This window comes from Pavona decussata, unplaced genomic scaffold, assembly GCF_977016875.1.
Source record: "Pavona decussata unplaced genomic scaffold, jaPavDecu1.1 SCAFFOLD_83, whole genome shotgun sequence".
Taxonomy (NCBI): Eukaryota; Metazoa; Cnidaria; class Anthozoa; order Scleractinia; family Agariciidae; genus Pavona; species Pavona decussata.
The window spans coordinates 1,510,544-1,526,553 of NW_028145501.1; the positions used below are offsets into that span (position 1 = coordinate 1,510,544).

The window sequence follows — 16,010 nt, forward strand, 5'->3', positions numbered from 1 at the left end:
TTCCTATATCTTTTCCCCGTACTTTTCTTATAAAAGTACTTCGGAGAAGTTATTAAAAAATCAATACAATTCACCTGGAGTGATCACATCCTTGATTCTCATGACCTCAGGGGTTGAATAGGCAATGATTTTTTACAAGGAGAAATTTGATGCTGATCCCTGTTTGGGCTAAAAGGGTCAAAGCATTTCCTTCCCACGATTCAACAATTGGTGCCAACTCATGTTCTGTGCGCGCTCTAGCTTGTGAAGGAGGAGAATGCCTAGAGACTGTGTTTGAGAGTTCCAATTTCTTATGAGTATGTACACCAACCGTTACCAACACGTGCAGCTCCCACTGGCCATGCACTTACTCTGCATATTTCTATACATTCATAGGCTAAAGGCTGGTTTCCATATGATCGCAGATCGCAATAAGGTCTGCGGTCGTCTGCGATCCTGCGATCGTGATCGCAGACGATCGCAGAAGATAGAACCATGTTCTATCTAAAGGCTGGTTTCCATATGATCGCGGATCGCAGATCGCAATAAGGTCTGCGATCGTCTGCGATCATATGGAAACTTAACTTCTGCGATCGTCTGCGATCCTGCGATCGTGATCGCAGACGATCGCAGAAGATAGAACCATGTTCTATCTCCTGCGATCGTCTGCGATCAATTGCGATTGTTTGCGATCTGCGATCTGCGATCTGCGATCCGCGATCATATGGAAACCAGCCTTTAGATAGAACATGGTTCTATCTTCTGCGATCACGATCGCAGGATCGCAGACGATCGCAGAAGTAGTTTCCATATGATCGCAGACGATCGCAGACCTTATTGCGATCTGCGATCTGCGATCATATGGAAACCAGCCTTAACAGGTTGATTGCACGTTACGTCATGGCGGCCATGTTGGTGGTGTGGAACGATGAGATTTTTCTCCTCTGGGAGTTAATTTCTATTATTATGCAAACTATGTGAGCAAATTTTCTTTTGTTTTGACCACCAACATGGCGGCCATGCAATCTACCTATTGCAAAGCAGTCGTAGGCTTTTCAGTATGGTGAGCAATTATAGCGAATACACCAATGAGATTGGTTCAGTCATCGTTTGTTTGTGATTGACAACGTAATAACAATTTTTAGCATGTCCGAAATGTCATTTCCCGCTTTCAATACATGGGTGTCTACTACAACAGCTGAAGCACTATACTCTTCTCGTTTTCTCCGAGTGATACTTGGTAGTTTGACAGTTCCTGCTTGATAAGAAGCTGATAGGCCTTGTATCCATAGCAGAGGAGCGGTAACCAAGGTGAGTTTTTGTACTACATTCTCATAGTCATTAATAATTCTCAAAGAAAAACAAATGAAAACTGTACCGACAAAGAGGTTGGAAATGTGGTCTTAATTATCATCGAATTTGGTGAACTTTTGCCTTGAATTTCTTCAAGAATTGTTGATTGTTTGAGAACCTATATCAAACACTCGAAAGAGTGTTTCGTCCGATTTCCAAACGCCCCAAAGTCGGTCATAAAAAATCTGCTGTAGGCTGCGCCTCGTTCGTCTCTCGGTGTTTGAAAATCGGATGAAACACTCTTCCTTGTGTTTGAAGTGCACAAACACACTATCGTGAGCTTTATTTCAACGCTCAAAACGTACAAGAAGATTCTAAAGATATTTCTTGTTATATTATGTAAAATGCTTATGGTTAGATCACCCACTTCCTTTTTCAACAAAGGAGTTCATTCTTAGGGCTAAGCACAAAAGCTACCCCCCGTCATATGTTGTCACGTGACCTGTCGGAAATATCTGAAGCTTTAATTTTTTCAAGTTGAAACGGGAAGACTTTAGGTTACCACAAACTTAATACTGTTAAGAATATTTGGTACATCATTTCCACGTTTGGAAACTTAAAACAAAAACGTTTATTTCCGCTATTAATGAAAAGATGAACAAAACGTCAGCTTTATGTGCTTCTGACCTGTCTGGCATCAGTGAAGTAAAATTACTAAGCTGTTCCCTTTATGCACCAACGTTTTCGTTAGATTTTTTCCATTTTTTTGTATCCAGAAATACTCACAAAATACTGAAATAGTGACGCTGCTTTCATGTAATTTTAACAGAGAGATCTCCTGTAAATGTTGTTTTTGCACTTTAATGTTTTTGGAGATACCCTCTGTTAGATTTTGGTTTCTGTTTGTAGGCGAATTTTGCTTTAAGGGAACTATTGTTGTGTCGAATTTCACAAAATTCTAACAAGCGGTTCCTTAGAAAAATGTTTATTTCCAACAACAAGTAACAATTTTTTGGTCAAATGCGCACGCGCGGCTTTCAATCAAGTTTTCTCAGTTTTCTCAGCAATAAAGTAAAGCGTGCAAAAAGGCTTTGCTCTTCGTGAACTCACTTTCTTTGTTCGGCGATAAATGAAGAAGGATTCACAGATGAGAAACTGAGTTTTTTTAAGAGCAAAACTCACCTTTGTGATCCATTTAGTATAAAATCGAGGGATCGATAGTATTTGCCTACCACAACCCTAGCGCGCGCTAAATAGCATCACAAACAGAATCTGTAAAGGGCACGCAAACTGTGTTCGACCACCATAAATCGACGTCGCTTTATGATCGTATCAAACTAAACACTATGTTTACAAAGCTTTTAATCTTGAGATAAAATAAAAAGGTGAATATTTTCGCCAGTCAACAATTCTACTAAAGGATCAATTTATCATGTCATGCAAATGTTTAACGTATAACTTTGAAGACCAGAATACAAATATTTGAGCTCACAATTATTATCATTTCTATTATTTTTAGTTCAAAATTTAAATATCTCCATACAAAACAAAGAAAGAAAATGCTGTGGATATTAAATATGAATTAAATCTTCACATACGGCGCAATCTCGTTCCCAGAGGCTGCGTTCCTTTTAGTCAGCGCCGAGGAAGCACGACGTGTGGTCGTCGCTGGCCTAAAGCGCACGCGGGCTCTGGGGACGAGTTCCATTTCGGCGCATGCGCACGTATCTCGGTCTTACTGCTGACCAAAAGAAAAGCAGGTTCTGGAGATGAGCGTGACTTTACACCCAACAATGTTTTTCAATCGGCTGTAATCAGCCGAGCAGTGAGCCATCCAAAGCGGAAATTGAAAGTGAAAATACAAATACGACAACGTACCACAAAGACCAAGCATTAGTGACAAGTAAGACAAAAAGGTTTTATCATTTCACATTTTAAGCCTTGTAGCTGTTTCGTATGATTTAGTAAGAGAGGTAAGATTCGAGGTAAAGGGTTTTATATTAATTAATTATTCAGGATAACAGAACTCGAAGTTGTTGTCATTTTGCATACGCACGGTTAAGTTGTTGAAGATGAATAGATTCATAAAAAACGTCAAAGTTGAAAAATATGTTCATGAAACAATGTTAGGAGCTTTAGGTAAGTGGGTCATCTAAAAAAGTTGGGAAACGAATGCAATCTTGCAAAAGACCAATCGATGTTCAAGCAAGCATCTAATTGCTTTGTTCATTAATATTAAAAACAGAAGGGACAAGATGTTATAAAGTTTGGATGCTGTCGTTCAGCAGATAAGATTTTCAAAGAACTTTGTACGCTTACTGTGCGACTCTGACTTTCGAATTTTCGGCTACCGTACAAAATAAATATTTTAATGTGTTTAATTTAATGTTCATATATTAATGTTCATATGTTAATCTATACAATGTCTCGATCTGAATTCCTTACGTGCCCGAACATTGCCGACCATTTTGCATTTGTTATGAGGGCACTAAGCCTACTGCTCCTGATTTTGACAACCTGAATGAACTCGACTAGTGAACATTCGAAAAGAAACAGTGAAATATTACATATAGCCTATAAATCGTATATAGTATGCAAGCGGCGCTCATGCGTAGCTGACAAGGTGTTTTATGCAAACTATCTTCAAGTTGACGCTTTTGGTTTTCGTGTCTTAAGCAATTTAGTTGGAATGAAATCATTTTTCGTTTAGAGAATGATTTTTAGTTATAGCTAACCCACCTCGAATAGCATCTTCCCTTTCAGGCCGTTCGTTTTAAAACAGTAACGCCAACGAAAATGTCAGTTGAAAATATAAGTTCGCTTTACTTCCCGGCGTAGTCAATCATATCGAACGAAACCGAACCAAAAACCAATCGAACCCAATCGTTCGATTGGAGTTCGATTGGTTCGGCAATCGAACATAATCGAACTGGAACTTTTTTGTGAGTTCGATTAAGTTAGATTACCGAACCCAATCGAACTGTAATCGAGCGATTAAGTTCGATTGGGTTCGGTAGAAAAACAAAATGGTTTACAAATTGATAAGCATTTAAAACTCTTGGTAGAATTGGAAGGAATTCACTCTTTAACTGAGTTTTAACTAGAGGAACAAGTGTGAGAGATCTTAACACATTTCAATGAACTAAAAGCTTTATTATTTAGCTGATCCGAAATTGATTCATTCACAATATAAATATAACATGAACGGCTCAGTACAACATGTAAACTGTCTTTATATCGCTCGGGATAACACCGAACGGGGATATTTTTTTAAAGATTTATACCGCCGTCGCTAAAGCTTCGCTTGGATACTATAAAACGACCTCTGCAACTGAATCTGGACGCACGCAACAGTGTACAGTGTGTACAAAATAGCGCTAAATGTGTCCTCATTACCTCAAAGTAGATTTCTTTTAAAACTGCAAGTGGTGTATACCGAAGCTGCTGCAAAACGATTATTGACTACGTCGGGTACTTGTACTACTTCGTGATTATTCCAATTCGCTCAACTTCTACAATGTGGCCGAACTATCCAGTAACAGATCAGGTAGGAACGGCGATCAAGTTGAGACAGAGGATGAAAAATTTACCGTCATGTGCTCACGTTCTTCTCAAAACCTTGAATTTGTCATTTCACGTTGTCATTTGGCCGAATACGGCGAATAAATGTATCAAAATTTACAACTCACATGCAGGGCCTTTGTTTTCTCATGAACTCCTATTGTTTTGTGACTTTCGTATTGCCGGCGCCGTAGTAGCTTCTTAAACTCCCTAATGTTAGTGCAAAGCGTACGAAACTACGAATCAGAGAGTCAAAACTGAGCGAGAACAAAGTTTTGGTCTCTAAACGTATAACAAGTCAACCTCAGCGTGTGCAGCTTCAATGTTAATTAATCGCTTGGTTTCGCTTTGACTCTTTTCACTCCTCTTCATGGTTTGATCAGCTGCCTGAATATAAGGCTGTTCGCTGTGACTTGGCCGCAATGCTACCACCCGCTTTTCAATTCTAGCCTCGCTGTTTAATGGCATAGGAGTTCTGGGCTCTTCACTGACTAGTACCGTAGCTGGGCTAATGAGTAGAGGTGTCTCCATGGTCGGCAGAACGTGTATATTGCCTCCATGAAGTATCAAAGGGCTTGGTGTTGCTTGACAACCACTGCAGACATCCATTTGCGTCCTTGCCGGACACCTCACTGGTTCTCCCTGGTCCAGTGCTGCAACTGGCCTAGTGCCACATGCACAGTCATAAAGTGGTTTCTTACGTTGTTAGTGCCACAGAAATTGGTGGCGGACATAAGTGACTGACCTGGGCTTGGATTCAATCAGATGTCGATCGTTGTGAGTTGGCAGCTTCTTTTTCAGCTTTCTACTCATAAGTAACTTTGCAGGGGTTTTTTCCATGCTACTGATAGGAGAATTGTGGACTTGTCGTCACCACATCTATTTCCCATTCATTGGCAAAGTTCTTAAATTTCATACTGTTAAATGAAATATTGTCAGCAAGTATTCTCTCTGGGATACCATGATGTGCGAACATGTCTCTCATTGTCAACATAACCGCTTCATTATCCTTATGGCTGAGCGGAGCTACCTCAACCGGGATACAGCTGCAACTGTAGCCCATTGTCTTTCTGGAACTTGCTGCGGTATCACCAGCTCCCTCTGGTTGCTTGCTGATGCTTAAAGCGGAAGTATCATAGGGTTTAATTGACCTCTTTTGTTAAAAATGGTGAAATAAGACCTACACTTTACTACACAATAATTCTAGAACAATGAGAGGAGAAAAATCAACTCCTTTCTTGACAGGAACGACTCGTGATTTGTTCTAGCACATTTTGAAAACAAAATTACGAGAAATTGAAAAACATTAGCCCAATATTTTTCAAGTTTCAATCCATTGCAACCTACTCTGTCCCTGGCCAGAGGCACTAATCGACAGTTTTTTGCACTGGAGTGATAATTTATAACAAACCTAGCCACCAATTTTTTTTGTTTCTGTTGTCAGACAAACATTTTTCGGTTTTGAAATTACATCAAATTTTCGTGATACTTCCCCTTTAAAACACCTGCTGCATTGAGAAGCCATCTCATCTATTGCATCATTGATGCCAGGCCAAAATAGTGAACTTCTGGCTCGTGTTCTCCATTTCTCTACTCTCAAACGAACTGCATTCATCCGTTAAAGGATTTCCGGCCGCAGACTGTCAGTTTCGCTGTCTAACCAAATTTGCGGAACCTTTTTTCACACACAAGATTCATGCTGACTGGTCAATCCACCAGACCTAAGCTAATCAGGAGCCTTCATACATCATAGCAGTGAGGAAAATGAAAGGTGTCGCTGTATTAATTTTGAACTTGTCCCAATGCCATATTAATGCAGCAAGCTCTGCTCTGCCCAATTCAAATCTGCGAGACCAAATTGATTCAGACACTATTGGTGCAACTGTGTGACCACTACCATACCAGTTGTTTGGGGGACTGAGAGGTTCGGCGACTGAATCAGACCTTACTTTCAAATTACATCAGAATGTCTCAATCTGAATTCTGTTAGTAACCGATCAATGGAGGCACAACAGTAAAGTGGTCTTGTAAGACTTTCAATTGGAAAATGGCAGAGTTGATGGTTTGAAGCTCGCTTGGTTTCTGCATTGCTGTGTTGTTTCCTTGGAAAAGAATCTTTTCTTTATATAACTTGTCTCCACCCAGGTGTATTAATGGATACCCGAACTTGTGAGTGCGTGTCGAGGGTTGATTATAGATAATTGAGTCTATGTTATGGAATTGGTAAAGCATCCCTGTCCAAGGGGAAATAGCAATACTAGGCTGCGGCCATGTGGGCATATTACAGCTGTAGGCTCGAGTGAGACTTTACCAAGTCCTATTTATACATCATATAGTATGTAAACAGCACTCATGCATAGCTCAGGAGATAGAGGGCGTGGATAGTTTTTAATTAAAATAATATCCAGATGCTTTTTGATTTGTGTGTTTTGTTTTGTTTCGTTTTGTTTTTGTTTTTTTTGTTGTTGTTGTTGTTGTTTCTTTTGTTTTGTTTTGTTTTGTTTTTTTAGTTCTTTTTAGTTTGCTTTTTTTTTCTAAGTCTTTTTTTTCTTTTTATTATAAGAAATCAAAGTTTCGTAACTGGTTGCTTAATAGGATTACTCAGTGAGTGTTTCCATGGCTACAGTTCTTCCATCTACAGCAGAAAGTGCATTACATGCCACTGACAAAAAGGCTAATTTTCAGCGACTAACTCGGCTTCTGGTGTGTGGAGGAATTACACTTTTGAGAGAAGTGTTTGACTCCATTCATCCACCGGTGAACCTTCCTTTAAAGCTGGGTGATCCTGTAATCAAGGCACAGCTGCAGAAGCTAAGAAACCGAAATGTCATCAACCAATTAGAGTGGACTCTCCTCTACCCATCCCCAGGAGTGTATGGAAACTCCACTGAATTTGACATTACATTGCTTTTCAAATTGTTCAGAAACATTTGCAACCTCACCCCACCTGTCACTGGCTGGGACAATTTGCCAAACAGCACAGACCTTTGTCTTGAAGCAGACTTGGCACGCATTAAATTTTATCGTAATGAGGTTTATGGCCACAGCAAGAACATGGAGATTTCTGATGCAGAGTTTGTCGACCTTTGGAGAGAAATCAGTGAGGCTTTGTTGAGAATTGCTGGAAGCTTGAGTGTTGCAAAGAATGATGAGTGGAAGAAGTCAATTGACAAGTTTCTGCGTGATCCATTAACACCAGATTCAGCGCAATCCCTGGCAGAACTTCAGTCTTGGTACAAGAAAGATATGGATACTAAAGATATAATGGAAATGAAACTAGAGCAGACTAATACCAAGTTGGAGCAAATGGATATCAAGCAACAGGAACTAATGAATGTTGTCATGCATATTCATACAATTATTGTATCAGGCCACTTGCCCACTGCACCGTGCCCGCAAGAAGCTGGACTACAGACTGGCAGTGTGTGCATACCTATAACAGAACAACCACAAGCAGAAGAAGCAGCAGTCTCGCTTAGACCTCAAACAAATCAGCAGATTTCCTCTACCGACAGTGTTGATATATGGCATGTCATTTTATCATTTAAGAACTCCTTCAACTTACTGGTAGAATACTTGAGAATAAAGCTTGGTGTTGATGTCCAGGACAGCAGACTAGGAAGTCTCATAATAACAGTTTCATGCAGATCATTGCAAGTGCTTGAGGCATTGTGGGAAGATTACCAAAATGGCCATCTAAATGAAGTGATCCAAGAAACACTTGTAACAACAGAAGTTTTAAAAGAGCTTGGCCTTAGTGAGCTGAAACTCAAAACCAGCATTTCAGAAGAGGAGTTTGAGGCCTGCAAAGAGCAGTTAACACAGGGATTAGGTGAGACTGACTCATTAAATATCATAATTTAAGCAGGTAATATAAGTTAAGGCTATTCCTAAGATTTGTGGGGCTACTTTAATTTATCAAAAAATGCCTTTTTTTCAGCCAAATTAAAGTTTTTTAGTTAATTAATTTAACAATTTCTAAAATCAGAAAAATGAATCTGAAAATTTGCACAAGATATTGAGGAAAATAATTGTCTTGAATAAAGGTTAATTTTTTCACCACCTAAGTGTCAATTAATCTGAACAGCCCTTTTCACGGTTAACTCTGCTCATTTGATTTACAATGAAATCTAGCATGTATGTGAGGCAATTTCGGACTATTTTGTAGTTTTAGCCCAAAATTGCCTCCCATCCACGTTGGATAACATTGTAATGCAAATGAGAAAAATTAACCGTGAAAAGGGCTATTCCCCACTGACCTTCTCGTAGGAAATGGGTTCAGTCATCCAGAAGCTTCTTTACATCTTATTAGCATTTTCTGTTTGCATTCAAGTGTCATGCTGTCAAAAATTCTTGTTGGAAAAGGAGCGATTTTGTTGTCATGAAAAATTCGCAAACCGGACCTACGCACGATCCCAAAAGAAGAAAAGATCATAAATGTAGAGCAATACAAAGTTGTTTACATGTTACCTCATCACTATACAAATAATATTTTGTTATCCTGTTCCCTAATCTCTCTCGTGGAAGGGGTTTCGTTGGTCTAGTAAGAACGGGTCAGATAATGAATGATGAGGATGATGATAATGACGATGATGATGGTGATGACGGCAATGTTAATGTTGATGATCACAACTGTACCCACTTGTGCCATCAGTCTCTGCTCAGACACCTGAAACCCTCCTTTTCTCTCCCAAAGTGGTAACAGGTTGTTGTCTATACCCCCACCTCCCAGTGTTGCTCTCAATGTAACATTCTATTCCTGTTCTGTTGCCTTCTACTCATTTACGTCTGATTGTGTGGGCAGTAGCGGGATAATGACCGGGTTGTGCCTGCCCTGTCGCACTCTTCCTCCTGGGATGTAAGCTCATTCACGCTGTTACGCTGTTAAATCCAACATTATAGCCACTATCTATAGCATCAGTGTCAGAATCAGTGTGTGAGGATGGCATTTTTATCATGTTACCTCCTCTAGCCATGGTGCCGACCAAGGCTTAACAGGCCCTGCCGCACAGGCTGTCAAAGTATTAGTACTCGAAACTGGTGCAAACTACCATTAAAATGAGTCTGTAACCTAAAGATTGTTTAATACAGTATAGTTACACACCGGCCCTCTTCCATCCTCTCTTTAGCTGCACTGCCAGAGTTACACAGATCCCCTGGAAGCGACGATTTTCAAGGGAAAGCATACGTCCGCTTTATAACCTTGGAGACCAGAACCATCTTTGTACAGGGGGTTGAGCGCGTCCATGAAGGGATAGTGCAGATGGAAGCAGGCTCTAAGGTGGGGAAAATCTTGGAAATTAAAGTGTGGGTACTCCGGGAGCCAAAAGCTGCAGAACTTCAAAAGGATGAGAATGGACCAGTGCAGCTTGAAGTGATGCATACAAAACAAAGTAGCGATAAGGTCTGTTTGTGTTTTGTGTTTTTATTTTGAAACATTAAGAACTCATGAACCTAGTTTAATGGCCTACATGTAGCTCCTCCTAGTCTCGTATAGTTCAGTGGCAGAGCATTAGAACTAGTAATTGGAAGGTCATAGATTCCACATTTGTACTCCTGTTAGGAGGACTCTGATTTTCTATTTCCGAGTAAGCCTGTGTCATCTACTGAAAATTAACTCTGTCATTTATTCACATTAAATTAAATCTATCAAAGGTACAGTCTGTTGACATTACACTTAAAAAAAGGCATTTCATTGGTCACAAAAACACCCATACCACCCTGCTTAAAATTAACATGGCTTTGTTAGCAGGGTTTTGCTCCATCTTGTAGACGAATGGCAGGATTTTTGTTTTTTTGTTATTGCAGACAAACAAACCTGTAGAATTGATCTTTGTTGTTGTTGTTTTTTTTTTTCATTTTATTATTATAGTACTTGTTCGAAGTAAACTTGGACTCTGTTCACAATGGCCCTGTTAGCCCGGTGTACGAATTGTCAAGGGTGGAAATGGAAAAGAGGAATCTCTTTCAGCTGCTTGTTGAGCTGTCAGTTTTCAACGGAGTTGAGAAAGAGACTGCGCGTTTTTATAGCAAACCCTTCTTGATGAAGAGTAAGTCCAAAGGGAAGAGAATGCTCTTTGGTCAGTGCACTGACTAGATTTTGACTCGATTTTACTGGCGTTTGAGGGATAATGATCATAATAGTAATATAGTAATAATAATAATAATAATAATAATAATAATTATCATAGAATTTATAAACATGTTAACCATTTAAGCTTACAAAAATATGTAAAATACTTTGCAGAGGACACTAATTTTTCTATCTGTATTATTAGATATTGACTATTAAATAATATAAAATATATAATTGATTAGTTAATTGGACGGCTGTGTCATTTAATATGAAGGACATGCACATTTTGTGAGCAAAATATCATAAAATTCATTGATAAATTCATATCATAAAACTCATTATAAGCCACGTTAGCGATGTGTTGAAACTAAGGGACGAACCATTACAGTCAACTCGCTTCGTAAACAACCGTTTTCTTTCTCAGTTACATACTGTTTCAAGAGCTCTCTTGTAAGCGACCACCACTCAATTTCTTAAGAGACCGCGACCACTTTTTAGGCCAGAAATTACACATATTCTTTTGCTTTCTGTTTCCGGTAAGCAACCACCCAACATAATCACGTATGATCGTTAGTAAATCATTACTTAGAAGTGACAAAAGTTCAATTTTTAATGACGCTACCCCGGACTGCTGACAGATAATAACAGTTTACAGACAGAGAAGATGGCTATAATTAGATCTCTAGGTAAACGGGACAGATCTGTTCCGAAATGATATACAAAGTTTCATCAGAAGAATGAATAAATGTAAAAAAATCAAATAAATTAGTTTCTATTTGCCTAATTTAGCTGCTAAGGTAAAATAACGCTCATTTTTTTTATCTTTCCCGTAAGCGACCACCTCCCGTAAGCGACCACTTTGTCGTGCACCAAAGGTGGTCGCTTACGAGAGAGTTGACTGTATTCCTTTTTTCAGGAATGTTTCCAGAGTTACCGGCTAGTCGGGATAGAAGCGCGAGTCCAGGTAAGGCGAGCATTCCTGGTTTTGTTTTGAGTGGGTGTCAGTCTGAAACAAGTCAGTTTTTTTCTGTTGTTTGGTTTCTCAGATAAATTGACATTGCGTCTACAGTCTCCTCGAGTGGTCTTTATTCTTGCTACCATATAGAAGACTCTCGAAAATGTTAATCGCTTAATTGTGCCACTAACAAGTCATCTTGCTATTGTAAATAAATAACAGTGTTCCATTGTTACTTTTCCTTTATTGCTGCCGCAGCGAAGGAGCCTGAAGCGACCGAGCAAGGCAGCAACTTTAATCGGCACAGAAATATATATAGGGCCTTGCGATTGCTTTCTTGCAAAATGCAAAGGATTGTGGTCGCGCAAAGATCAAAGGAACAAGGCATTGTGGTTAATTTTGTGGGCACCACAATGCAACGCGCTGCTTTGCTTTTCGACTGCGTGTTTTTCCAGTTTCGGACAGAGCGAGGGAGATAAATCAAGGTGAGTATTTTTTGTCGCTTTGAATACCCCTGATTTTGCGGAATGTTTCTACTTCGTTTATATTTTCTAAACTGCCTCTCTTTTAATTTCAGAACGCAATATATTTGCAATTTCAGCGTTAGGTATATCCTCGAGGTAAAGAGAAGGAATATTCTTGAGAGTTGTGTTGTTGATTACGTAAGCTTAAGGTGGCTGAATACAATTTTTTAGTGTACAGGTGTTAGAAGACGTTATTTAGAAACTATGTACTTCTGGACGCCCAAAATTGGTATGGTGTAAGACTAACTAAGAAAGAATGTATTTTTGTACGTTTTGTCGAGCTAAGTACCGTTTCCATGGCAACGCAGCGAACTATTAAACGTCCACATATTATAGGTTTCCTTTATTTTTAGAAAATGTACTCATTAGATTTTTTCCATTTTTTGTATCCAGAAAAACTAACAAAACACTGACACAGTTGCACTATTTTCATGTAATTTTAACAGAGAGATCTCCTGTAAATATTGATTTTGCATTTTAATGTTTTGTGAAAATACCCTCTGTTAGATTTAGGTTTCTCTTTGTAGGCGAGTTACGCTTTTAGGGAACTATTTTCATGCCAAATTTTACGAAATTCTAATGAGCGGTTCCTTAGAAAATAGTTCATTTCCACGAAAACAACCAGTCGCAATTTTTTGGTCAAATGCGCATGCGTGAGTTTCATGGAAAAGTTGAAAAGCATGCAAAAGGTCTTGGTGAATGACTTTTTTGCTCGGAAAGAAAAGAAAAAGAGTCCAGAAACGAGAAACTTAGTTATTTAGGATCAAAACTTACCTTTATTATCCATTTCATGTGAAATTGAGGGATCACTTTATCGACCGCCGTATTTGCGTACCACAACCCTAGCGCGCGCTTAATAGCATCACTAACAGAATCTGTAAAGCGCGCGCAAACTGTGTTCGGCCACCTTAAGCTTATCTGTGTTGATCCTCTGGTGGACGCCATATTGGGTTGAGTATTCCAACTTTGGCCGTGATTGTCCCTCGTTTGGGAGTTTGTATTTCAACATGGGCAGAAAATGGGGTGCGATTGGAAGGTCCAAGAACGTTGTTACCTACTCATTGTCTCCATTTGAGCAGCGCGCTTTTGCTGGGTTTACCAAGAGTCTCGCTAACTGGGTAAGAAGAGTGAAGTGGCAGTTACCCTACCAGTTACCGGCTATCGTCGTTGGAGTATTGATCTACAACTGGGGGACGAACGACTTTAAACAACGAAACAGAAAGAACCCGAAGGACTATGAAAATGATGTGTGAACGTTGTATTAACTCATCTGGTGTGGATTTTCTTAATTCAAGATTCAAAACATTTCATGACGTCTTTTGAAGCAGTGATGTTACATAAGCTTGGGCAAATGCAGTTTGACTCTATCTATGCTGGTGGACTTCTTAACAAAGAACAGTTGATTTGATAAATCGATGTACGTGGATTGTTCTGTAATCAACCTTTGTTATGATGTTTCTATTTTGTGGCAATTTTATTCTTCTACAGGTTGATTAAGAACTTAAGACTTGCGTCTTCATACAGTTTTGTGAATAACGGGCAATATTTGCATAATATGACTGACTTGTAATAATTATTGAATACTGAGCATCAAAGTGTATCATTGTTATTTCAAAAATTAAAATGTCTGCTTTATTCTAAAAAAAATTTCCAACTTTATTCATTTTTAAGTACAAAACGTAGGTACTCAAGCTCGTACTTACACTATAATTTGAACACTACCTCATGTGAAAACTTAGCAAATAATGTATTTAAGGACTGTATTTGTAGAAGAATTATTCCATGTTTAGCTATGTTTTAGAACTCTCGAAGCCAGCCGCGCCGAAATCGCTGAGACAGCGTATTTAACTCCAATCGTGCAATTTCAGCAGGGCAAAACTGCATTTTAGCTCAGCTTAAGTCATGAATATGTGAATAACATACGCATTTCAAATGCTTTACTTGATGTTAGTCGTTTTCAGATAACATGCTTGACATGTAAACAACATTTTATTTTCTATCAACTTTTTATTTAAGCGAATCATTGTATTCACTGCAAGGTCAGTAAACTTTAGTTTTCCATTGCTTCCTTTGATGTGAATTTTCACCTTTCGTTCTAAACTTGATCACTTGGTGCATGTTTATACGCCTCGTTCTAAACTTGATCACTTGGTGCATGTTTATACGCCTCGTTCCAAACTTGATCACTTGGTGTATGTTTATACGCCTCGTTCCAAACTTGATCACTTGGTGCATGTTTATACGCCTCGTTCCAAACTTGATCACTTGGTGTATGTTTATACGCCTCGTTCTAAACTTGATCACTTGGTGTATGTTTATACGCCCCGTAGAACAAAAGTTAGATTCATTATCTTACCAAATAAACAAGTACAACAGGAAACAACAACATTTCAAATGTCCGATATTTTTAGCCTTGTAGCTGTTTCACAGGTTTTATGTAATCACTCTAATAGAGTAAGTATTAGTCAGAAGTCTGCATGCTCCACTGTTTAATAAGTAAAATCACACTCCAATTTATTGTATACTTAACAGTTTCAAACAAATACAATTGTAAGTTCTGTTTTCTTTGTACTTTCAACATGTCATTAAATACACATTTCCGTTGTTATACACGTTTCTTGTCATCACTACGTTTTCCCGTTTCACATAGGCACCATGGGACATTTTCAACTCTTTCAACCTTCCCTTCTTATTGCCATCACAACAGCACTCACCTGCCTCCCTAAGGCAGCATTCACTGCCGTTCCGGTATACTAGTATTTTCAGATTTAGAAGATGGAAGTCGGGAATTAAAAGCCCTCCCTTCCTCTAGCCTCACAGGTAAGGTGAACGTTCCTGTTGTTAGGAGGTGTGGGTGTCACTTGCTCTCATTCGCCAGGCCGGGCATACGGGCCTGAATGTGGTTTAACCGATAGACTAAAAGGACTCCTTTATTTTTCGTAAGGATAATAAAGCGAGCAAACCTTGTGAGCATGCGCGAAACTTGCTTCTCGCAAGGAGCCAATTTTCACCTTCACCGGCCCACGTGATTCACTCGCTTTACTGTCTCTAAGAAAAATAAGGGAATGGTTATAGTTTATTTAACCGCGATCAAACGTAAAAAAATAAGAAACGTTTGTTAAAGATGACTGAATAAACTCACAGACTTTCAAACAATTATTATCTTTTAGCTCTAAAAGTAACGGTCTATTCTTAAATTTATACCTAACCGCGGTTATACCCCTGCTACTACCTGGAGGGAAAGCCAACTTAACTCAAACACAACTGTGAGAGATTAGTTCCGATTTAGGGCAAAATTGCCATACTTGGACTCTGTTTACAATGGCCCTGTTAGTCCGGTGTTTAAACTGTCGAGGGTGAAATGGAAAAGAGGAATCTCTTTCAGCTGCTTGTTGAGCTGTCAGTTTTCAACGGAATTGAGAAAGAGACTGTGCATTTTATAGCAAACCCTTCTTGATGATGAGCAAGTCCAAAGAGAAGAGAACGCTCTTTGGTCAGTGCACTGACTAGATTTTGACTCGATTTACCTGACGTTTGAGGAATAATGATCATAATAACAATATAGTAGTAATAATAACAAATAAGCTGGTTAATCATTCTAGCTTACAAAAATGCCGGAAGA

General features: G+C 39.0%; 2 protein-coding genes across 5 annotated transcripts in view; both read left to right on the plus strand.

The window, feature by feature from the left end:
- Window positions 1–12,492, plus strand: part of LOC146475766 (uncharacterized) — a 52,513-nt gene extending 40,021 nt beyond the window's left edge. The window contains exons 1-5 of one of the 4 annotated variants that reach the window (XM_085115516.1): window positions 866–1,290; window positions 7,429–8,665; window positions 9,963–10,237; window positions 10,706–10,883; window positions 11,826–12,492. In XM_085115516.1, the coding sequence (XP_084971642.1) occupies window positions 7,450–8,665; window positions 9,963–10,237; window positions 10,706–10,883; window positions 11,826–11,959 (1,803 nt within the window). In that variant the 5' untranslated portion in view covers window positions 866–1,290; window positions 7,429–7,449 and the 3' untranslated portion in view covers window positions 11,960–12,492. Of the gene's footprint in view, window positions 1–865; window positions 1,291–3,084; window positions 3,176–7,396; window positions 8,666–9,962; window positions 10,238–10,705; window positions 10,884–11,825 lie in introns of those variants that run through there. The other 3 variants (XM_085115518.1, XM_085115515.1, XM_085115517.1) reach the window with 3 other exon arrangements.
- Window positions 3,081–16,010, plus strand: part of LOC146475770 (uncharacterized) — a 104,380-nt gene continuing 91,450 nt past the window's right edge. The window contains exon 1 of the mRNA XM_085115504.1: window positions 3,081–3,245. The gene's annotated coding sequence lies outside the window, so the exon portion shown is untranslated. The remainder of the gene's footprint in view (window positions 3,246–16,010) is intronic.